Raw genomic sequence first — 24946 nt, 5'->3', positions numbered from 1 at the left:
CAAAACATTATGCCCAGTTCAAGCACTTAGGGTTCACATAGAGGTCACGGCAAAATCCCAGAAGGTCCGATTTTCTTACACCCTAGCACAAATAAACCACTCTCTCTACAAGGGCTAAGAATAATTTTAGTGTCCCTCATTAAAAAACCAAACCCATACTCCTTTCCTAGGTCACATAACATAAGGAAAGTAAGTATGTCATTGGCCTTCTTCAGAAATGTTTCTCTTGAAGAAGTCTCCAAAAGTACAGGGTGGGCATCAGAGACAGTGTTCTTAAAACATTACTGCCATGAGCTCGAACAAATTCGTCTGCACTGCATGTCAGTAGGTGGTATGGTTTGTCCTGACCCCATAGGCTCTACAGCAGAAAACCAGGGGTCTTCCTAACGGGTGCGTATGCTAACTATTGCTGGGGAAGATGAGAAAAGACTGCAACCACACCCAGCATGCTTAGGTAAGTCACTACAGAACTTCAGCCTAAAAATGCAAGTTCTTGTTTAGTTTCTCATTTCTTGTTTCCAAAACACCAAAAGGTTTTTTAGAATAAGGAATGGGGCTTGAAACTTGTGGCTTGACCTTGGACCATAAATATTTTTTCTCTGAGTTGTTTGGGATTAAAATTTTGAGAGCTTAAGCCTTTTGTCACCTGTCAATTTCTTTTGTAAAGCTCCTTGAAGACGAAACAGTGACTACGCTATCAAAAAACAGGTTTTGACGAAGGAAAAACCTATTTTTGGTAGTCGCTGTTAAGTCCTCAAAACCCTCCCACTTCCCTGACAAAAGGCATGGGATCTGGGCTAGGAATCATCCTACATTGACCAGCAGATTACTATTATTATTAAAGTAGTTTAACCAGACCACTGAGCTGACTTTCAGCTCTCATAGGGCTTGCCCGAAGGATTAGATTAAAATACTAGGTCCAGGCCTGAGGCCAAGTGCTAGGATGCAACAGATCATTCGGTACAATGATGAATGAATTAAAATGAAATTAAAAACTGCATATAGGCACATCCTCTCATACTGAAACACATACATACAATAAATACATTTACTCAGACCTCCTTACATACATACTAAAAAGGTATATTAAAATACAGAATATAAATTAAGCTACATTTTAAAATTTTGCCCTTGTTTTTTTTAAATTCAACAACTGTTAAAATGGTTTTCATGCTTGTATCATTTACTTATTTTATTAATTAAATTACAGTTCCTCAAGAACATCAAAATTGGAACGACTGAAAATGTAAAAGATTCTGACAAAATTTCTTTCATTGATCTATTTCCAAACGTTGACATTCGCTGTTGGTCATACTTTGGACACTCACATAACACGCATCTGACTGTTATTATTACCCTGCACTCTGAGGACTTGGGAGCCGGGCCATGTGGGCTCCTCATTAAGTGCCCATGTGTCAGACGAGTATGGCCTATTCTGAGACGTGTTAAAATTACTTGCGTGTGTCTCTCTCTCTGTTATGATGAACTCCATTTTTTAACATCAGGTTTTATTTCTTTCAATTTATTACTTTCAGGTTCTTCATCCCATATATATTGCCATTTATTTATGATACCCATTTTTATGTGTTACATAATCAGTAACAGGGATATTCTCATTTGATCTTGTCATGTGAGCTGCTTCTTTAGCTGCTTTGTCTGCATCTTCATTTCCCTTGATCCCTACATGGGTAGGGATCCAACATATTTCTGCATTTTTTCCATTATTATATAAGTTATGGAGATATAATTTAATTTGTTGTACTATATTATTTTTTTATTTGTAACTTTGAATAGCTTCTATAGCGCTTCACGAGTCATTTGATTTCTAACTTTGAATAGCTTCTATAGTGCTTCATGAGTCACTAAAAATCACAAAATTATTGAATGATGGTTCTTTAATTATTTCTATAGCTGATGCGATTCCATACAATTCTGCTGTAAATACGGAAGCATTATTAGGAAGAGAGAACTGATAAGTTTTGTCTTGGGACACTGCAGCATATCCCACTCCGTTCTCTGATTTAGATCCATCTGTATATATTGTGTAATGTGGACCTTTTCGGCTTATATGCGCTATTGTATGTTGTCTATGGTGTTCTGGTGTATATGAGTTACTTTTTGATAAATACTTCAGGTGTGTGCAAATTCTCATTTAATTCATTGTCCAGGGAGGAGGTGATTTTACTATTAAAGACACTTGCATATTTATATTCAGGGACTCAAACAATCTTCTACCTCTAATTGGGAAAGGTGGTGGAAGATTATTTATAAATACATCTCTTAATTCAAATAATTATTTTGTTGGAGAATCACTAGTTTGAATTCTTAAAGCACTTTTCATTGTTACTAGCTCTCTATGGAGAGACAAAAGGCAGTTCACCACATTCAACTTGTAACAATGATTTTGGTGATGATCTAAAGGCTCCTGAGCATATTCTAAGGCCTTCAATGTGAACAGGGTCTAACATTTTCAGTGCTGCATCAGATGCTGAGCCATATATTTCGCTTCCACAATCAATGATGGACAGAACTGTTGCTTTATACAGTACAGTAAGGGTATGTCTATCATCTCCCCAAGTAGTGTTTGATAGTTTTCTTATTAGATTTAATGCTCTTTTACTTTTAGATTTTACATATGTAATGTGGGCTCTCCAGTTCAAGTGAGTGTCAAATACTAATCCCAAAAATTTTGCTGTTTGGCCAATTGGTATACTATGGTTTCTGATTTTTAAATCTACTTCTTCACCTTTTTTCCACTTTTTATTTTTATAAAACATGACTGCTTGAGTTTTATCTATGGAAAATTTAAAGCCTACAGATGAGGCCCATTCATCTATTTTTACTATGCTTTTATTAATGATTTCTTCTGCATGCTTTATTTGGGATGCTGAATAATATATGGCTAAATCATCCATATACAGGTTACTTTTAATGCCAATAGGTAGATTTTTAATGATATCATTAATTGCTAAAGTAAACAGTGTGCCACTAAGGACGCTTCCCTGTGGAACACCATTTTCAAGTGGAAATGTTTTAGACAGATCACCATCAATTCTCACCTGAAAATTGTGATTTGTCAAAGTTCGGTATAAACCTAGGTAAATGTCCACGGATGTTGTTGTTTTGTAAAGTTTTTAATATAGCATACCTCCATGTAGTATCATATGCTTTTTCAATGTCAAAAAAGACAGCTACAGTAATTTGTTTTTGTTCAAAACCTCTACATATATGGTCTTCTAAGTTACAGAGAGAGAGATCTGTTACACTGTGACCTGAACTGAGTGGGAGTCAAAATTTTATTTTCTCGAATGTGCCATGTTAGTCAAGCATTTACCATCTTCTCTAACAATTTGCATAAGCAGCTTGTTAAAGAGATTGGTCTGTAATTATTTACATTACTGGAATCCTTTCCAGGTTTGGGGATAGGAATTATTATAGCTTTATGCCATTCATCTGGAAATAAATTTCGAAGCCATAAATGATTATAAAACTCTAACAGGTATGACTTTGCCAGGAGCAGATTTATTGCTGTTCGAGAGAGCATATTCCAACTCTGACATATTAAATTTTCTATCAAAATATATATCTTCTATTGTTTCAAAATTTATTGTTATTAATTCTATTTTTTTTTTGTGCAGAAGTGTTCATCTAAATTTTTATCACTACTTACGTTTGTTAAATTTTCTCCCATTATATACTTATTTCTTTTGGATCAAGTGTTCTTTTCCCATCTTTTAATATGGCATGTCTGGGTGGTTTAACATGGGTACCATTTATTTTCCTGAATTTTTCCCATATTTTTTGTATGGGAGTATTATTAGAGAGATCTGATATGTATTTCCTCCATGAAATGATTCTTCCTTGAATTACTTCTTTTTAAATTTAGCAGATATTTTGTTGTACACAGGTTTTAATGTATCAATTTCTAGTAGTAATACAGTCATTTTTTGTAAAGTTCTTTCTAATATCGGTAATTTTTTATTAATTTTACTGAACTTTCTACTGTATTCAAATTATCTAATTGTCTCCCTATTGGGTATTTTATATTTATATTCTGTTAACTCATCAGACCACCAGAGAACTTTGTGTTTTGTTGGATGGGGTTTTGACTTTGGTATTGCTTTATCAGCAGCATTTTTAATGAAATCAAAAAGAAATTTATTTGTTTCATTATGGTCTTTTAAATATTCAAATGGTGGGATATTTCTAGTGTGCATTTCATATCACTCCCAATCTGCTTTATAAATATTATAGTGAGGGACATGTTTTGCAGGATTATTTTGTAATAAGGAAATTAATATTGGGAAATGATCACTGGTGTGCAAGTCATCAACTGTATTCCAATCCAATTTGTCAACTATACTTGTTGTACATAAAGTTAAGTCTACTGAGGAAAATGTTCCATGTGCTTTTGAAAAATATGTGCTAATTTCGTCATCATTTATACAGCACATGTCATTTGAATCCATGAACTCTTCTGTTTTATTACCCGTTCTATTTGAGTTTGTACAATTACAGTCCCATATTGGGCTGTGAGCATTAAAATCACCTACTATTAATGTAGGTTCCTTGGTATTGTTGTTAAGTAAATCTTTAAGCTTATCAATGTCGTAATTTTTATTAGGTTGGTTATAAATTATAAATTATGTAATTATCATTTCTTATTTATATTTTAATACTTGATATTTGCAAGTCAGTAAAATATACAGGTACTCTGTCATAACATACTTTGTTATGTGCATATATATAGCAGTACCTAAATTTCCTTCTTCTTCTCTAGATGTAGATACTAAGGTATTTTTACCTATTGTTGATAATGTTTTGTTGACATGTTGTAAACATAGTATCATTGATTCATATTCCCTTAGTAATCGTTGTATTTCTCCCAAATGTAGTCTGGTCTGCAGACCATTTACATTTCATTGTATAATATAATTATTGAAAGTATAACGTTAGTGTGTTCAAGTGTTATTTTCTTTTTGTGGATCATCAATTTGCACTTTTTCTAAAATGCTATTTACAATATTTATTTGTTTTTCTTTATAAGACATTATGTGTCCAATGCACATACAGCCCTTTTTGTGAGTGTCTAAACTAGTAGTTCAATGAAACATTCTTTACATCCACGTGTTTTCATGTGTCATTTCTTCATTTACTCTTGCTGCACCTATTATTAGTGATGGAGTACTCTCTTCTCCCATCACATTATCATTCTTGTCAATGGTTTGTTCCTCTACTACTTCTTTGATGTTCTGGGTATCTGTTTCCTTTGGTTTTATCATTACTTTAGGGGACAAAGATATAATCTTATAATTTTCTGGTTTATGTTCTTTCTTCGGATCTCTCACCTTTATTTTAACGGACGTACCTCTAATAATAGTTGGATTTTTGTTAGTCTTGGTTGGAGTTCTCTCTGAAGGCCTCTTTTTTTTCTTTAGATTCAAATTCATCAAAACTATCTTCTAATACTTCTGTGGTGCTTGTATTATCTTCTAGTGTTTCCATTTCTCTTAATATCTCAAATGAATCTGAACAAATACTTGTATACATTTCTTGGTTCTTTGCTATATTAGTTTCTTCTTGCAAAGTGGTTATTTTTCTTTGAGACTGATCTATCAGGGTTTTGTTACTCTCATCTGTTTCCGTTTTTGTTTCACTGTTTGATCAAGGTACAGTAGAAAACATTCTTTTCCTAGCGGGATCATGCATTCCTCTAACTTTTAACTCTAATTTGGCCTCTTTTATAGGCATACCTGTCCTTTCCTGAAGTAATTTTAATTCTGTATTGTATATATCAAACATATACTCCTTAGATCTTGCATGGTGATTTTGTCCACAGTTAATGCATTTTGGTTCACCATATCTCCACTGTGTGGTATGTTTGTCAGATCCACAATATGCACATACAGATTTATTACGGCAATTTTTCTTTGTATGTCCATACATACTACAGTTTTGGCACTGTACTGCAGTGGTTTTGGAACATACAGTCTCAGTTCTCTGCTCTGGCCCATGGTTTTAATTTTCAAGGGTAATTCATGGCCTTCGAATTTTATCGTTGCTATTCTCAGTGTTTTTCTATTACTCCGTCTACTGGCTATGTTGTATATTTCACAATCTTGTACATTGTTGTACCTTTTTTTATGGGAATCCAGCAATATGTTTTTTTCTATTGGTTCTTCATCATTATCAGGGAGCACTGTGGTGCCCTGCACACTGTTCATATTGTCATGTTTTTTTATATGTACCTTTATATTGTCAATATTTTTTATAGTTAAGTAGTTTTCTGATTGATTTTTTGTTGTGGTTTATCAACCGCATCTGATCTTTTATTTGTCTGAATGACATTTCAGTAGTTGAATGTCGATTCAACAGGAAGTTTTCCAATTTCAATGCCCATATTTTCTTCTCCGTTTCTAAGATAAGGAATCATGACCAACTTCCACTTCCAAAGAGGGAGTCAAAGTGAGTCAAGGTTGGGTCAAGATATTTGGCTTTTTTTGGTTTGCTTTTTATTAGAGCATAGGACTCCAGTGTAATTACATTAGTATTTTTTCTTGATTTTTCCTGAGAGAGGTTGTCAGAGGAGGTTTCCAACCGTTGTCACCAGTGCCGAGTCGCTACCATCAAAGAGCCCAGGTGTACTTAAATCTTTAACACAACTTAGCATAAAGATTGAAGTGAAAAAAAGAAAAAACCTGAAAACCTTAAAAAGATATCATCAGCCTTTCATGGGGTTTATTCTTCCACCAATGGCATAAGTGAGAGCTGACTTCCAAATATCCGCTCCCTACCCTACCCCACAGGGGATGGCACAACATGATTAGAGTGGCCCAAGTGTAAGCCAAACCCACTTGCTAAGATTGACAATATTACTGGAATACAATCATCCCCACCCTAATCATGTTATGGGCAAACCGGATAGAATGCCAAGAGTCCTATCGCCAGAACAAGACCCCCCTGGAATCTGTAGTCCAGCCCTAAAATATAGTTCTGCCTGATATCTCTCAGGTCCGAACATTATCGGGCAGTTGATGGTCCTACCACAGTTCCCACTATTTAGCTTCAGATATAAACCCAATCCCAGTTGTGATATCTTTCTCCTGTTTATCAGGTACAATAAATTTTGGCAAAAGCAGAAAATTCCTCAAAAATTAATCCAGAAGAATACGGAATGGTATATGGGACTCTTGGACTCAAACCCGGGAACAGATTCCTGGGGTTCAAGAGCCCCCTCACCGCGTCACGGTGGTCCCAAAACGAGGGGGATTGACCAGCAGAGAGTAATGGAACTGGTCTCTTGCCTGCCCTGGTCATAAACAAGATGGCAGACGTGCATGCGCAATAGTCACTTCTTGCATTTTTTGACATAGGAAAAACTGGGTTCAGCTTCGCTGAAGATAAGGGAAAATGTCCTCTTATCTTTGAGTCCATTATACTCTATCACGTGTCATAGTGTTTTCATTACGAAACAACACCCGGCTACAAGACCAGGCTAGAAAAATATCTCTTTGATACTAGTCTACTAACCATGGAGTGCTAGCACACCATGGGGGCTAACTCCTTAAGGACTCAACAGCTACTACTAAAAATAGGTTTTTCCTATGTCATAACCTGTTTATTTTGTTATTATTTATATTGAAAATATAAATTTTTCTCCTTTCACCTTGTTCTAACAGTATGGTTAATCAATTAAATTTCTTTTAAGATAACTGCTCCATCCATACTGCGAGGATTGTCCGAGCATGGTTTGCTGAACAGCGTGACACTGTTCTCCTTCCCTTGCTGAGCAAAGCATGCGACTTGAACCCGATCAAAAATGTCTGGGGGAACACTGTCAACAGCTGGGAGCAGGGTCAGGAGCGTAACCACCAGCGTCTTTTCCAGCACGTTCTCAACGATTGGGAACTGTTCCGTCACAACCCACAAGTTGTGTATAACCACATGGTGGATGGACAAAATATTAATGTTTCAAATACGATCTTTAATTATTTTCTTTTTTACAATTTAACATTGTATAAATAGAAATAAAAAGATTTACTTCCATAGTGATTTCACTAAACCTTGACCACAAATGTAAGGAATGTTATGAGAATGGGTATTGGACAAAAATATACATATCTATATATATATATAGCTTCAATCAATCTGTATCACTTGAGTACTAAAACAAAAGGTTAATACTAAATTATTATTGTGATTAAACACTGAATGACACAAATGTGTAATACACAGTTTTCAGATATTTGCTTTAAATTCATCGATGAATCCAGCTAATTTTAATAAAGAATATTCATAATTATATAATCATAAAAGGCTTGGGTATTTTATTTTTTACCAATGATTGTGACCAAGGACCAGCTCAACTGAGGGTGAAATTTAGTAATTTAAATTAAATGTAAAAAAAAAAAATCTAAACTTGATGACTACTGAAAGCAATTCAATCCATCTCTTTATCTCTATGTATGTACCCACCTATGGTGCACCTAGTTGCAAGGTCAAATTGCTAATTATTTTTTCTATATACAAATATTCAGTATTAAAAGTGAAATATCTTACGAAGCACTTAATTACATTCCCTAGGGTAATTCTTTTGTCAAGTGGGTCTTTGACAACCGATAAATTTCGAACTACCACTGTCATGAACTCATACTTTACTATTCTGTGAATGATCATCATGGAGTTTACTTTCATAAAAATGAAAATATGATTGATGATTTCTTTTTGATGTTTTATGTCACATGTGGAGGGACATTTTAAATGCTGCATTGAACGAGATCTATGAAACAGTTGGTTTGACTTCAATAACTTATTTCACATCCTCACTGTATTGACGAAGACACAACGATATCGTACTTATCATATAATCACATGGTTATAAAACATTAATCTAATCGAGTCCCTGTTGACATTATCAAAGTATTATAAAAGGTCTATATAATATTGTTTAATAATACCAATGAAATTGAAAGATAATCAACCCAACCATAGTTTTCTCTCTCTCTCTCTCTCTTATCATATTTAAGTACTGAATATCAGTGTGTAACCACATCTACCACTGATATAAAGACCATCAGGGTGGTTAAGGTGTGTTATTACTCAGATGACTCGAGTTCAATTACCACCCAGAGAAATTTCCATCTTGGCTACTCTGGTGAGACGTGGCTCAAAAAAAAAAATATGAGTCATGCACTGGATATATTTGTTCCTTTATACATTGGGTTGTCTATTAATTTTTTGCCAAGGCTTCCAAATCATAACCTGTCAATGCCTATCATAATTGCCTTTATGAAATTATATGTACAGTATAGGTCTTGAAATTTGCAGTTTATAATCTCATTACTTTAAAAATTGACAGATTATGTAAACCGAAAGCATATTTCCATTCAAATAATTATTCTGAAATTGACCCCAAATATTTACTATGAACTAAAGTTGGATTTCAGCAAATGTCTGCCACACATTAATGTTGACGATGTATGATTAATCAGAGCTGAATATGATTTTTACCACTGCTATTTTTATTATTCTGTTACTATACTATTTTTCTATTTATTTAACAACAACTCATTTCACTTGTAATGTGAACTATTATTCATATATCATTAATATATTGTCTACAGTAGTGTTCAGAAAATAGAGCATTGGCATACCAATAGCTCGACCATTCACGTCTGTCATTACAAGACAAATAGGCTTTCATTCACAGAAAATATAAACACCCATTGCGGTGTTACTATACCATTTTCATACAACATAAGGATAAGGGGTAAAGGAATACTTCAAGGCAACTGTACAAGTATTGAGAAGTAAAGAACATATTAGTCATGAGGATGAACAAGGGAAGGCTGACTCCTGCAACTTCCTATACAACCTGGCACAACCAATGCAAGAGGATGAAAAGGCCCAGGGCTAGAGTTTGGTTCAAGACATTAAACCCCACTCCAAGATTTGTCTGAGAGAACCAATTCTCACTTGTCAAAGGTATGGAAAGTACAGCTTACCTGCATATATACTGACCAGCACAAACATGGGTTGGACTGCCTACAGTAATGAAGGTAGTGAAGGAGGGGAAGGAATAGTTCATCAGTCATACCTGCTTCCCCAACCTAATCCAACTAAAAACTTCTGGTGAAATGCTTTCCAGTCCAAATGGAAATTGGATAGCTAAACAATAGACCAAACAGCCACCACAGGAAGCTTGGAGAGATGTTTCAGTGACAGCTAAATACAAAGAGGATGGGGAGACACTCTGCCAGGTCTGAAAAAAAATGAACCTGAACGATAGGGTAGGTAAAATTTCAAAATCTGTGTTCTTCATGAGCAGGGAATCCCTGTATTTGCCAATGCTTGGTCTAGGGATTTAAAGCTAGTAAGAAAGATATCCAAGATATTGCCTTCTAATTGGCCAGTAGTAGAGAAAAAAGGAATTGGTTCTTTAGCCAGACACAGAGGCCCAATCTAAAAACACCTCAGAGATTTGCCACTATGAAGATCCACTTGATTTAAGCAAAGTCTTATTGGAAGAAGCAGTGTAGTTCCATACTTGAAAGGTGAGTTGGCTGCTCCAAGTATAGTACAAGCTTTTTGAATGCAAACATGCAAGGAAGAGAGAACATTTCTACAAGACTGGCAGACTGAGAGATAGATCAGATTGCCAAATCTATCCCAAATAAAAGTGGCTGAGCAAACAATTTAGCTAAATAAAAGTTCACCCATGATCTTACAAAGGTGATTCAAGAACACCTATGAGAGAAAATACATCAACAAGAGCTCTAACTCCAGCATCCATTTAGGCAAGAAAGTGACTGGCCGAGGCTACTTTAAGGAGGGATGCCTTTCAAAAGGGCCATGCCCAGTAAGATGGGAAAGAGCATTATGCACATTCTGTACTTCAGAGAAATGTGCCAGCTTGTCTAACAGAAACAAAAGTTGTTGCAACATGGTGAAACCAAACATTTCTGATCAGAGCCATACATTGTGGACTAAAGTGGCACAGGCCACAGGCTTTGGGGTGGCCAATATTAGTTTGCACACAGGACAAATGCCAAGCAGCAGCAAGGGCACAGAGACCAGTCAACATAACCAGCAGTACACAGGCACGTGGAGTATGGGCATCAGTGAAAGGCACCTGTCCAGTAAGACAGTACCCACTATGAACCAAAGTAAACAGCACAAATATGGTAGTAAACCTGAAGGATCAGTAACCTTAGTGAGCAATACTGGACTGGTCTCAGGCACCTGAGGCCCTGGCAGAATGGTGCCAGCTGCAGCAACCAAAAACCATAATGTGGATGCTTTGGACTGTTATAGAATACAGGATGCAACATCTCGGTTTTCTATAACCAGATTACCTAGTAGTATATTAAGATGCTAGAACCAGAAACTACTAACAGCAAAAGAAACCCACAGCAAACCTATCCGGTTACAAAAATCTGGACCATAAGCTCATGAGGTGGCTGTCCTTTCCACAATACCTCTGAAGGTACAATGCAAAACTAACAGACTCAACTCTCCCAAAGAAGTCCTCCCTGACAGCTGATCACAAGAGCACTCATGACGGGAACTGTCAACCATTTCACAGTGCTTTGGTCATGTGTAGGAAGCAAAGACTGGTGCCTCTCTCACAAGAGAAATGCTCATGGGGAAACTTGTAGGAGTCCCCAGAGGAGAAGACTCCTAATACTGTACATACTCCACATCCTTAATGGCCCTTGGGCCAGCAAAAATGGAAGAAGCCAAGGGCAAAAAGGCAGAACCCTGGGGACAGAAAGAGAATGACATAATACCTTGTGTTTTTTATAACTCCCATTCTGCCTTTCTTTTGGCCTACTGCTACAGCTAAGATAACACTTAGGTCAGCAGTAGCTGTCACACAGGGGTCCACTGCCTTGGCATGGACCTAAGCAGTAAGGAATCACAGTGGTTCTTTGACCAAAACCAAAAGATCCACAGAATAAAGAAAATCCTAAAGTCCCCTTATGAAGAATGGAGAATCCAGCAGCTCCTTGGACTGACTGAATTAGAGAAGTCCCCAGAACACTCCCACCCTTGAATAAGGAAACAATTTTAAGAGAAAATCATGCAGTACAGGATATTGTGCTTTGATATGCAAACCTGAGAAGACACAAGTTGAATATCTTGTATGAACAATTATACTTACTTGTAAATTGAAATAGAAAACTGAAGACCTTATAATAGCCAGACTCAAATAAAGCTATAGGCTTACTGAAAATATGGGCAAAATAAGCATAAAAGCCCAAATCCCAAATTCTCATATCTCTGACTTACATTACTATAAAGTGAAATACAAATGATATAATAATAAAGCTTTACAACCAAAGACAGGTTCCAAAACAAAAGCACAACATCTGAAATGTCTTGCCTTAACATTGCCCCAAAAAAGTAAGGTTTCATCCAGACGAGTCACAAAGGTTTCCCTAGCACTGTTCTCAGTTGATGCCAAAGGTACTCCCGTTATATGATGAATGTTGGTACAGTGTGTCAAAAATACACTATTACATGTACATGAATTACTTATTATTTCTGGAACATTGGTGTAATATCCCTACCCCTTCTTTTCCTATTATCAGACCCAAAATCATTCTCTTTAATCTCTGTCACTAAATAGTGCCCTTCCCTTTGCTGGAAATATTCTTAAATCTATGTTAGAAGTTATAGGGTGTATGAGTGAATGGCATGACCTTTATTTCATGCAATCTTCCCATACCATGATATTCTTATAGCTGGGTTGCCAAGGGTCCTCAACCTACACCAAGCATGAAGACTGACGCAAAATTCTATCCAGATGACACCTCTTACAATATGCTTCTACAGAGCTAGATATTTTTCATTAACAAGTCGTTAGTAACAAATTGCATGGGAAAACAGGGAAAGGCATCTACTCTTAAATCTCCCAAACATTTCACGTAAAACGTGACAAAAATGGTGATTTTTATGATAAAAGAAATTTTTTAGGTACTTACCCTCTATCATTTGTTTTATCTGCGACTACTGTACTTGGTGCAGGTTTGACAAGTTAAAATTGAAACAATTGTTAATGAATGATCCCAATGGTTAGCCCGACCTCTTCATAGGGTGGGGTTAAGAGTGATAGTTTTGGTTGTCATTTTTCTATTAAACCCTTGAGATGAGAGGATTGATTGATTGACTGATTTAATGTTCTCTGACACTGGGACAACTAAGGTCACTGATGCTGATATCACTGGTTAAGAATAACATAATCTATATAAAATCTATGGACAATGGCTAGTTAATATATATATATATATATATATATATATATATAAAAATTAAATCTATAGTTTTTGCATAAGACCTGCTTCTAATACAAACTTAAAAATGTCACTGGCATCATAAATTTCTTCCCCAAAGACTCTGGCTAGGATGTATCTGCCATTCTTGTCTCAGGCCCCTAAGACTGGGGCATTCAATTAGTAAGTGTTTGACAGTCAAGGACCCAGGCAGTCATCACAATAAGGTTGATTTTCATTTGCTACTAATAGTTTGTGTAAGGCAGGTGTGCCCTACCCTTAGGCAGCAGAATGCAGTTTCCCAGAAGGTCTATGAACCAATGCCTCCTCAGTCACCAAGGCGCAATTAGAATTGTGGTGTTCCAGGATTCCCTCAACTTCTTGAGCACCTCCTTCAACAGCGGAAACAGAGGGAAGGCATATACAAATAGGTTTGTCCAGTCTAGAACTATAGCATCTATTACCCAGGTTTGAGAGTCTAGAACTGGTGAGACATGCAACTGGAGATGATTACACACCTTTGTTGCAAAGAGATCGATGAGAGGTTGGCCGAACTATCTCCAAACTGCCACCCAAACTGCAAGGTTTAATGTCCATTCGTGGGAGAGTACCTGTCCCAGATGACTTTGCATGTCCGGCAGAACATTAAGTCGATCAGGCACAAACTGGGGTGTTAGAACAATATTCCTCTCCTCTGTCCAGAGGAGTAAATCCACAGTGATGGTTACCAAGGTTTCTGACTTCATGCCCCCTTGTCTTCTTGCATATGTCAGAGACATCAAGTTGTCTGAGAAGACAGAAATTACTTTGTTGGTCACTGTACTTTCCAAATCCTATAGCCCCATCTGGATATCCAACAATTCCTTGCAGTCTATGCGAAACTCACTTTGACTGGTGATCACACTCCGTAGGTGACCTGATTCTCCATAACTACACCTCAGGCATTGTCTGAGGCACCTAAACACAGTGAGAGTTCTGGGCTCGGGGACTCTTAAAGACTTCCATGCAAGCAATACTTTGTTTTTTAAAAAAGTTTCTACTGTGTCTCCCAAGATTAGTAGATTCTATAGATTTTTATGTCGAAGTAGTATCTTTGCGGATAAATGCAAGCTTAGTAATACTGTACAGTGCCTGTTCCAAAGAGTGGCATATCTGCAGATTGCAGTAACTACAGGTCAATTCCTATTCTCCCTGTGCTTTCCAAAGCTACAAAAAACTTAATTTTTAAGCCTGATAGTCAATATGCATATAAAAAAGCAGTGAGGTACCTGCAATGCTCTTTTAGACTTGACATGCCCTTTGCAAGAGAACCTTGATAAGTGGTTTGAGTGTAGAGTAATTCAAAAAGATTTAAGTGCTCCTTTCAATTTAGTAAATCATAAGGCACTTATTTATAAACTTCAAAATCTTAGAGTGGGTGGATATGTTTCAGGATTACTTCAAGATTTCCTCACGGGTAGGCAGCAGCGAGTTGCTGTTGATGGGATCTTTAGCGGACCAAGACCTATTGTCCCTAGAGTTTCACAGGGTAGTGTTCTTGGTCCACTATTATTTTTGTTGTATACAAGCAATATGGCTGTTAGCCTGGAAAACAAGATTGTTCAGTATGCCAATGAGGCAACAATTGTGGGTGTAGTAAAGTCTCCACTTATGAGAAATGAAAACACTACTGACTAGCGGATCTTGTACAGATTTTCCACCCCATCCTCCCCTTCAGGTGGATGGGACTTTGCTAAAGCTTTAGCTATTCTAGGTGTAACTTTTGACTCATATCTTATTTTTGAGAAAAATTTACTGAAAGTTTCACCTAATGCCGCACAATAGTTAGGTATTGTTTGTGAGGCATCATATATTTATAACAGTGATAAAATCAATACTGTACAACCTGTTTTAGGTCACTTGTTCTTCCTTTACTTGAATACAGTACTGTTCTCCAGTGTGGATGTCTGCCTCTGCCAGAGATTTATCTCTTTGAGATAGCGTGGTTCATGGTGGTTGATTTCTGTTTCCTAATACAGTATTAGCAGTTATGACTTGGACCATTGATGGATGGTCTCTTGTTTGTTACTTTTTCATAAGTTGTATTACTGAACAACAGCACCAATATGCAGTAACTGTGCCTTGCTGTCAAACTTCTCAGTTCCAGAGGTCCTTTATTCTTTGTGCAATTGGAGCTTCACAAGTTCAAGCGAAGATGCAAAGCATTATTACCCTAATGCTATTCTCCTTACTTTTTATCTATTTATTAATTTGTTAATTTACATTTTCTTTTTAATAGATGAGATCTCTTCTTTGTTTCCTTTCACCTTCTCTTACTTCCTAATGAGCACTGTATACTTTGTAAGCTTGAATTTCAAGTCAATGGTCTTTGTAGGATTGTTCCATATGAACTAGGTTCATCTTCTAAATAATAATAATAATAATAATAATAATAATAATAATAATAATAATAATAATAATAATAATAATAATAATAATACTTCAGACATCCACCAACAAAGGTAAGGGAACAGTTCTTGGCTTCGTGGCACCAACTCATGAACTGGCTGTCTCTCTGTGCCAGTGCCTCTTCAAGTGCAACTGAAGTGGTCTCATCTGTAGTCAAGCATCTGGGACTAACTTCTCCAGAGAAGACATGTGACCTAACAGAGACAGCCAGCATTTGGCGGGCATGCTCTCTGAGGAGGAGAATTTTCTCACAATTGAGAAGAGATTGCCTATTTGAGCACGTCAGAAAACACTATGCCCAGGTAAGCCACTCTTTGTGTCAGTTCCAGAGAAGACTTTGCAATGTTTATAAGTAACCCTAGGGCTTTTGCCGAGCCAGTACTAGCTCTCTTGCCCTCGGGCAATCCTCCATGGACTTTGCAATGATAATCCAATTGTCCAGGTAGAGAAGTATCTTTACTCCTAGTAAGTGAAGCCACTCTGGGAAGGGGGAATAGCACCCTGGTGAAAATTTGAGGTGCAGAACTTAGCCCAAAACAAAGAGCTCAAAATTGATAAGTCTTTCCCCCAAAGGCAAAGCGTAGGAACTTTCTTGAATGTTGGTGAATGGGGACATGAAAATATGCATCTTTCATGTACACCATAAACCTCCAAGACCCCTTCTCCAAGGCTGCTAAGACCATGGACTCCAATCTCCTGGAAAACAGGGGCAGATGGATATAGGGGCTGAGCTTGGATACATCCAGGACAGGCCTCTAATCTCGTTGCCCTTGGAACTAGGAATAGCCAATTGTAAAAACCTGGTGACGTAGCTGGTACCTCCTCTATTGCTGCCTTTTCTAAAAGAGAAGAGACTTCCTGACTCAACATCTGTCTCTTCTCTACCTTGCCTCTGTATAACTTAGTGGTATGGGGAAAAAATGGCAATGAGACTGGAATAACGCCCCCATGACGAACAAAATTAAGGACTACTAAAGACACTAATAGAATGGTCATCATCTTCAAGAAATAATAGAAAAGAACTACTCTTAACAAGATTAAGAAGGGATTATCTATAAAACATATTTCAATGCCCAAGAAACTTATATTTTAAATACCACACAATACAAGAAATTTTAGCTGAAAATAATAGATTTTTTTTTAATAATTTTAAAATTTTTACAGCACTACAACCTCTCAAACAAAATCTAATTTACAATACATAACTTTACATTTTAAATTATTAGCTAATCCTCTGGGCCAACCCTAGGAGAGTTCTTGTAACTCAATGGCCTGGCAAAACTACTATTTAAAAAAAAGCAAGACTTAAAGGTTATGGGGTGGTTTGAAAGAGGAAGCGAACTACTGAAAGGAATGCAATAACTTTCCAAAAGTACTTTCTTTACCAATGTGTCTCCATCTAAGTGTTCCCACACTCAAGCAAAGTGGCCCAACCTGCCAACCAAAAGTACCTGAGGGCTCGAGGAGCTATTCTTTATCAGATTTAGGATTCTTGCTATAAGATAACGAGATCTAGAACCTTGCTGCTGAAACTACACTTTGCTCCTTCCTGAGCTTGGAAAGGAGGACCCAGAAAAAGAGGTAGTATTTGTCCAAAGAGCATTTAAAGGAAGGGGAAGAGGCAGAAGACTTCCCTTTAGAGGCCTGGGACTGGTGGATAAAAGTCCTATTTTTTGGTTTTCTAAGTCTCCGCAGCTACAGACACAGACAGCTTGTCATCTATTATCTACCCAAATGGATGAGCTGAAACTAATGACTGTTTGCTGAGGGAGACTGAAGGAACCAGGAAAGAGCAAAGTTGCTCTCTCCTGCCAACTCTGAGGCTGCTTATGACTAAGGACAGCCCCCTTATCACATCAAGAAAAGCCTTGGCTAGGGAAGCAAAAAACCTAAAGGCCTTAACAAACAGATCCCTGGCCAAAGGAGGAAGAAGTTCACCAAACTCCTTCAAACACTGTTCAACAGTGTTCAGCATGGTTTCACTGAAAGACATAGCTTTGATGGTGTTAACCAAGCTCTTATGCATATTTTCAGCTTTTTGAATCAAGAAATTTCCTAGCAGGCAGGAAGGGAGACAAAAGAGAGGATCCTTTAGATGAGATTTTCCTAGGCAAAGCCTTTGCAGCAGAGTCAAATCTCTAATGTACAGAATCTGACAGCGACAAGGAAGGGGGAGGCAAATAGTCAGACCCCAACCTGGAAGCTCGGAGAGAGCAAGGTGCCTTAGAAGCCTCAACTGAAAAGAATTAATTATATCTGCCCAAACACAACTGAACCAGTTCCTTAAAAACTGAGGGGACAGGTTTCAAGTGTTCCTCTTCCTTACCAAAAATCTGTAAAGGCTGGCAGGAAAAGCTGGCTCTAAAAGAGTCTTCCTCCAAGACAAAAAAGGTAGCCTCAGAACCAGATGGTCTTGCAAGACCAGGAGCTAAAATTCTCTCTCAACACCAGACAGAGACAATACAGTAGACACGAGGAGCGAGAACCCTTTTTCCCTAAGCAACTTACCCTCCAACAAAGGAGAAGCCACTATGAAGCTGTTCATGTGTCTTTAACGCCTCACTTGTCCTACAACTCAAAAACTCCCACAACATTGATGCTAACTGCAGCTTCAAAGAATCTCTACACCCTGCTGTCTTACGCAAATTCACTGACACCTCGTGCAGACTTGATGATGCCTCTTGCGGCCTTGACAAAGACATGTGCAAAAGTGCATGAGGACTTGATGCCTCCTGTGGCCTGAATGCCTAGAAGGACTCTACGAACTCACGGGTGAACACGGATCTGGCATGCTTAGTCTTTGCTTCAGAAAGGCAGTCCATAAAAGCTGCAAAACCTCGGACGTGGACATATCTGCAGCTCTGATGAAATCAAAACTTGCACCATCAGCGACAGAATGGGAGACTTGGCATGAACGATTACTACTGGAATGGCTGTAGGAGCAATGGCAGTACTCACTATGGATCACAGTTGGTTACCAGGCTCAGACAATGGGACAATGGGGTCAAACTTGGTCTAGGCCTTTTCACCCTACCATGTCTGTCCTTAGGCGAGAGCAATCTACGTTTATCCATTGTCCACAGAGGACCAAGAAGCAAAGGCAGGAGACAGAGGGCACAGTCCTTTAACATCCTGGGATGCTAGTCCTTGTCTGGAAGCCCTGTGACTACCAGGCCTGTTGGCAGGGGGATGCCGAGGTGACAAGCAAGGTTGCGTCCACAGAGTGGCCAAAGGAACGAGGGGACACTGTCCATGCCAATTCACTAGATGCAAAGGACTCAAACTTGTTACACAAAAATTCAATGCTAGATTTAACCAAATCAATTTACCATCTTCTCTATCTCTTCCAAAGACCAATCCTTGCAATGATCACAACAGTTGTCTGAATCACACATCACTCCTCGACGATCAATGCATATCTTGTGAGTATCGTACTTCAAGGAACACAATCTGGTCTTACAACCACTTACCTTACAAAATCTAACAAATTTTGATAGGGATGCTAAGAAGAATCCATATTGTCAAAAGCAAATCAAAATCCAGACGACCCAATTCGATAACCAAGAAAAAAAAACTCAAACTTCAGAGCACTTGTCTATACAACCAGCCAGTTTCATCGACAAAAGAATGACAACCCAAACTATCGCTGGTTTACCCCTACCCTCCGAAGAGTGGGGGTAACTATTGGGAGCGTCCATTAATGATTGTTGCAACTCAACACTTGTCAAACCTGCCACAAGTAGTCACAGATAAAGGAAATGACAAAGGGTAACTTTCACCCGAAAAATACCTTGATAAAATGGTAGCTTTTGTCAGCAAGATGGGAGATCTACAGTGAAACTCTGATGACTTTGTCTTTTATTTTCCTCAAATTTAAGTACTGTAATCTAAAATTCTCCTCTAAGGTTCAAGATTTTTGGCTTCTTTACAATTTATACTCCTCAAGCTTTCCCACTCTTTTTACGTTACAATCAGTTCCTTATCACTTTTAAAATTTCCCACAGGTGCAAGTACCCTTGTTATCTCTCTTCTTTCCAAATTACTTATGACATAGCTCACCTAATTAGTTTAATGACATGTAAAGCAAAATGCAAGTTATGCTGCAAAAGTCTTCTAATAAAAAAATCACTTGTGAATATATACAGTATACAAGTACTGTACTGTATCTGAAATAAATACCAAAGGAAGTCACTGGAAAAAGATTAATATGGATTTTCAAAGTATTTTGGGGTTTAAGTTGTACATTTTATAGCACAAATTAACATTTTAGTATCTTTTATATCACATTTAGCTCCTAAAAACTGAACTTGTATTAATTTACTATACTTATGATAATTATACATTTTTGTGAATCCCCCCTTCCTGAAAAATAAATACTGTAACAGGTAAAATATTTCTGATCCTTCAATAATTTATTATTCAGAATATGCAAACTTAAAATTTTACTTTCAAAATTCCTTCTTCTGCAACTTGATGACTTCACATCTTATTTATATAATTTCCATTATGTACTAGTATTTCTGGTTTATCAAATTTATCAAGAGAACTCTCCATCTACAATAATTAATGCCCAACAAACCACAATAAACTCCCATATAAAAAACAGTTAAGTCTATTCAAGTTTGACTATCTCATTAATAGATACAGTATATCACCTTAGAATTCTCATGCTTGATTTACATTGCAATAACTTCTAGTATAAATTCTCCTTATGCAGAAGAGTTTACTATATTTTCTATATGCTGGTTCCACAAGCTACTGTAGACTTTTGATAACGCCTTCCTGTTTTACCATCTCTAATATCACAAGAGAAGGAAAATTCAGACCCCTTACTAACCAAGATGTTGAATATATCCTGATACATAATCTTTCATATATGAGGTTAAAAGAAAGAGATGAAAACATTCTCTGCACAAATAAATGCACTGTTAATTACCAAATTCAGTGGTATGCAATGGTGGGGTCTGCCACTCATCACAAACAAGTTTCCCATGCTGAGCAGATACTTCACTTTGAAGTAGTCACTAAACAAGAAAAGAACAACTTCAATGTAATCAATCTTAGTATAAGATTAACAGAAAAAGGATTAACAAGTTATATGACAACCAAATAAAAATGTGGAGGCAGTAAGTAAAAAGAGAAGATACCAGAAGATTAGACAGTTTTAGCAACCTGTCACAGACGTAAGTTTTGAGACTAGCATCAAAATCATTGCTTTCCAATGCTGAAAGAGCACAAATATTCTGCAATTCCCATTTAAGTATTAAGCAAGCAAACAAGTTTAACAAAGACGTCATTCTTCACATAACACTCAAAGAGTAACACTACTGGGAAACAATCATAGAGAAAGAGAATAAGGATACTGTATAGAAAACAAAACTGACAATGACTTTACAACCTATACCTTTCATCAACTTAATGGTTGGGAACACCTCAGGGAAGCAAGAAATAACTTTTTTTAAATAAACATCAGGAGAATCTGGTAAATTGAAAGATCTACAAATATTTTCTGCAACTTGCAAATATGTGCCACCCATCTCTCCAATAAGATGATCCCAAGATACTGTATACCCAAGAGGTTCAAGAACTTTGTTGCAACATATTTTGTACATCTCCACAGTGTCTGGAATGGAACAAAAGCATAACCTTAATAAGCATGAGACATCAAACAGGCTAATCAATAGCTCTCTTGTAAGCAAATATTAACAAGTACATACATACATAAGCAATTAGTAATTAAAGACAGAATTTGAGTAGAATGACAATAAATTTGAAAGAAAAAAAATCATAACCCACAATACAGCTGTCATAAAACTGAAATGTACAAATCCAATCAAATAAAAGCATGACTATTTCTTCTGGTGAAGAGCCAGACATTCAACAAAGGAAACTGCACCCAAAATATGGCAATTAAAATGTCTTACATGCATATCTATTTCTTGATGAAATACCCTTCCGTAAAATCTTAAGATAATTAAGAATTAAGGACCTTGTGTAAAACGCTGGTTTGGAAGGCAAAATATGGTATAACAAAAATTTATAAAATTTTTAGCAAGTAACATACTGAAGTTGACAATAATACAATCTATATCCCTCTACTTACTAAAAGGCAACTAAGATTTTCCTTTCAACCTCCCTACAGTCCTCAAACACTAAACAGTACTGTACATCTGTCACCTAGAAATACTATAAAAGATGGTTTCTTCAATGAACAATTTCCTTAAGCCCTTGGAAATTTACTGTATGTTATGTAAAAGCATCTTGTCCCTTTATTCTCTACATACACCTTTAATGATTTTATATTCATCCACACCCATTTCCAGCTCCTGGCGTCAACTACATAAAAAGAAACTTTAACCTTTACAAATCTTGCTGATCACAAGTTCTGATACTGGTCTGCTGAACAATGCAATGTTTCTGCTCACAACACCTATCTCAATAAAGTATCATGTGTATTGCAATGTCCTTCAAATCTGAATCTGTTCTTCATGGGACCTGTATCATATGCGACTACATGATTTTAAGACAAGCTGGAGTGAATCCTAATTATTACCCAAGATAATCTTACTATAAATAAGAATGGCAGGATTTCACTGTAATTACTGAACCATTTTTCTTTTAGGGGTTTAAGCTATGAAAGGGCTACTTTATTATGAGGATTTTTACGTGTATAAAACAGTATTTACCATTTAGCTAAAACCATTTTATTCTTCCACATAATTTACATAAACACAGGGACTAGGTATCCAAAACACATCCATTTCACAAAGATTGAAAATAACATTAACATTCAATCTCATCAACCATGTTTGGCTTTATGCACAATTTATGGAAACATTCATATGGAATTTGTGGTTGCTACTACTTAGGTTTTAGAAATTAGTTACTGGCTGTTCACCCTGTCTGAACAACACTGAAGCTATAAAATGGACAGCTTTTCCTCAAAACCTTTCTATCAAACATCATATGAAATGATGTTGGCAACAAGTTGGTAAGAAAGGAGGAATTTTCTAGTTAACAAGTCAAACAACAGAAAAATAAAATAATTCACACTAAGACTTTTCTCATAATACAATATTACAAAATCTGGACACTATACCAGCAAAAGAACACCATACAGTCGACCCCCGGTATTCGTGGGGGATGCGTACCACTAACCCCCGCAAATAGCTCAAATCCGCAAATACTTAAAACCCCCTCTAAAAACACTTATAACTGCCTATTTTGACAGTTCAAAACACCAAAAAAATCCTCTAGAAATGCTTATACCTGAATATTTTAATAGTTTTATCACAAAAAGTGCATTTAGCGACAAAAATGTTATGAAAATACAGCAATCTGTGAATATTTCTCTATGAAAAATACCATGAATAGGAGAATTTTTCTTGAAAAATGTGTATATGTTCCACAGAGAAATCCACGAATAGGTAAAGCCGCAAATCCAAAACCGCGAATAGGCGGGGGTCCACTGTACTTGCATTACTTATGTAGTAAAGCACAGTGCTGTATATACTTATACAGATACACTAAAAAATGTACACTGTATTTACTTTTCCAGTTATAAGAAAACTTGCAGTAGCATAATGTATAGCGTAATTTTTCATAAAAAATTTGTTATCTGGATACTTCTCTACTGTTAAAAATAGCTATATCTTCACACTGGCAGGTGTGGTCTGCATCCAAAATACTGATTACTTGGCTGACCCAGATGACAGCCTAGTTCACCTGTTCTCCACCAGGTGTTTCGAATGTTTTAATTCTTGTGAGAATTATTCTTGACAACCCACTAAGTTGTGGGGAGGTTAGATGAGTTGTACTTTAACAGTAAGCAAGTATCCATACAGCATACAGTGATAAATTTCATTATGAAAATCTAAATTATTTGGAATGAATCTTACCTAATGTTAAAGATAGCAGATTCCCAAATTGAGAAAAGGGTGGGTTAGTGCAAGCAAACAAAAATCTGCTCATCCAAGTAAACAAAAAGTTTCTTAAATGAAACCCAAAATATTCTTACTTAATCTGCAATCCTTCCTGGATAGCACTGCCTCCAGAAGATTGATCCTTTCAAGGGGAGTAAGGCTCTCAAGCACAGCTTGGCAAGAGCAGCCCTATGGAGGAAGCTAACTTTGTAGAAGCATTGTTAATGAGACCCCTGTGTCTGATTCAACAACACAACAAATGACATTCAAAACTAAAAGAACACCTTTTGATACAAAGATATGCTCCTACACAAATAATATACCTTCATGCTTCCCAATACTCAAGACTGGGCTTCAACATTAAGGAAAAAGACCACAAAGCTGCTCTTTTGTGCATTTAAGGAAAAGTATACCTGCTACAACTAGCAGACTAAGGGCTACAATTTCAAGTGAAATTTTCAATTCTGTGAGGGAATGCATAGCAAAAACAAATACATCGCCACTGCACCATACTAATTACATTTTCCAGAAACACATTTCTTAAAATGAAATAGCAATGGCTCTTGCATTGCGAAGGTAACAGATCAGGATTAAGCTTTTCATGCTCTAATCTGATGAAATAGTGAGCAAAAACAGACACTGTAATTTTAGACATAAGCATGTTCATGTTCCAGGATTATTATTGCCTCTAATAGGCTTTAATTTATCTGAGTACATTCCAATTACACAGCATAAAAATGTTTCTAATTCATTACCTCTAATAGGCTTTATCTGCGTACATTCTAATTACACAGCATAAAGATGTTTCTAACTCATTACCCCTAACTGAGGTCAAGTTTGGCATCTTAACAACCCTTGGCAGTAAATTGCCTTAAAATCATTCTTCACTCGAAACGAAACATAAAAACTCGAGACCAGTGTCTCCACTGCAAATGCCAACATTCCACAAAAATGCTTGGAATTTGCTTATCAATTTGCAGGTGCTAGGGCTAGCAAGAGAGAGAGTTTTCATAGTCAACTGCTTTACAAGGCCATTTCTAAATGGTCAAACAGCTCTGCAGACAAAATTTTTAAATCATGTCAGTTCCAGTTACAAAAAAGTTACAATGGCATTCTAGGCACTTCTATCTCAAAAAACATGAAGACCTGTCAGGATCCAGGTCCTCAGCAATGTCTAACTGAGTGTGAAATAAAATATAAGGAAACATGGATCTATATCATCTAACAGCTGGGACAAACAGCTTTTAGAGTAACTAACAAAACAAAAGAACTTAATTGTCTATAGAGGTAAGAATGCAGGAA

The 24946-nt window shown here is 36.7% G+C and overlaps 1 protein-coding gene across 3 annotated transcripts in view; it reads right to left on the bottom strand.

Moving 5' to 3' along the window:
• Nucleotides 1-24946, bottom strand: part of LOC136840295 (pseudouridine-5'-phosphatase-like) — a 232969-nt gene that overhangs the window by 59413 nt on the left and 148610 nt on the right. For 2 of the 3 annotated variants that reach the window (XM_067106982.1, XM_067106980.1), the window contains exon 3: nt 21127-21345. The exons of the other annotated variant lie outside the window; for it this stretch is intronic. In XM_067106982.1, coding sequence (XP_066963083.1) covers nt 21127-21345 — 219 coding nt within the window. The remainder of the gene's footprint in view (nt 1-21126; nt 21346-24946) is intronic. 3 annotated transcript variants of the gene reach the window in all.

This window comes from Macrobrachium rosenbergii, chromosome 7 (genome assembly GCF_040412425.1).
Source record: "Macrobrachium rosenbergii isolate ZJJX-2024 chromosome 7, ASM4041242v1, whole genome shotgun sequence".
Taxonomy (NCBI): domain Eukaryota; kingdom Metazoa; phylum Arthropoda; class Malacostraca; order Decapoda; family Palaemonidae; genus Macrobrachium; species Macrobrachium rosenbergii.
This window is presented reverse-complemented; position numbering and strand designations above follow the sequence as displayed.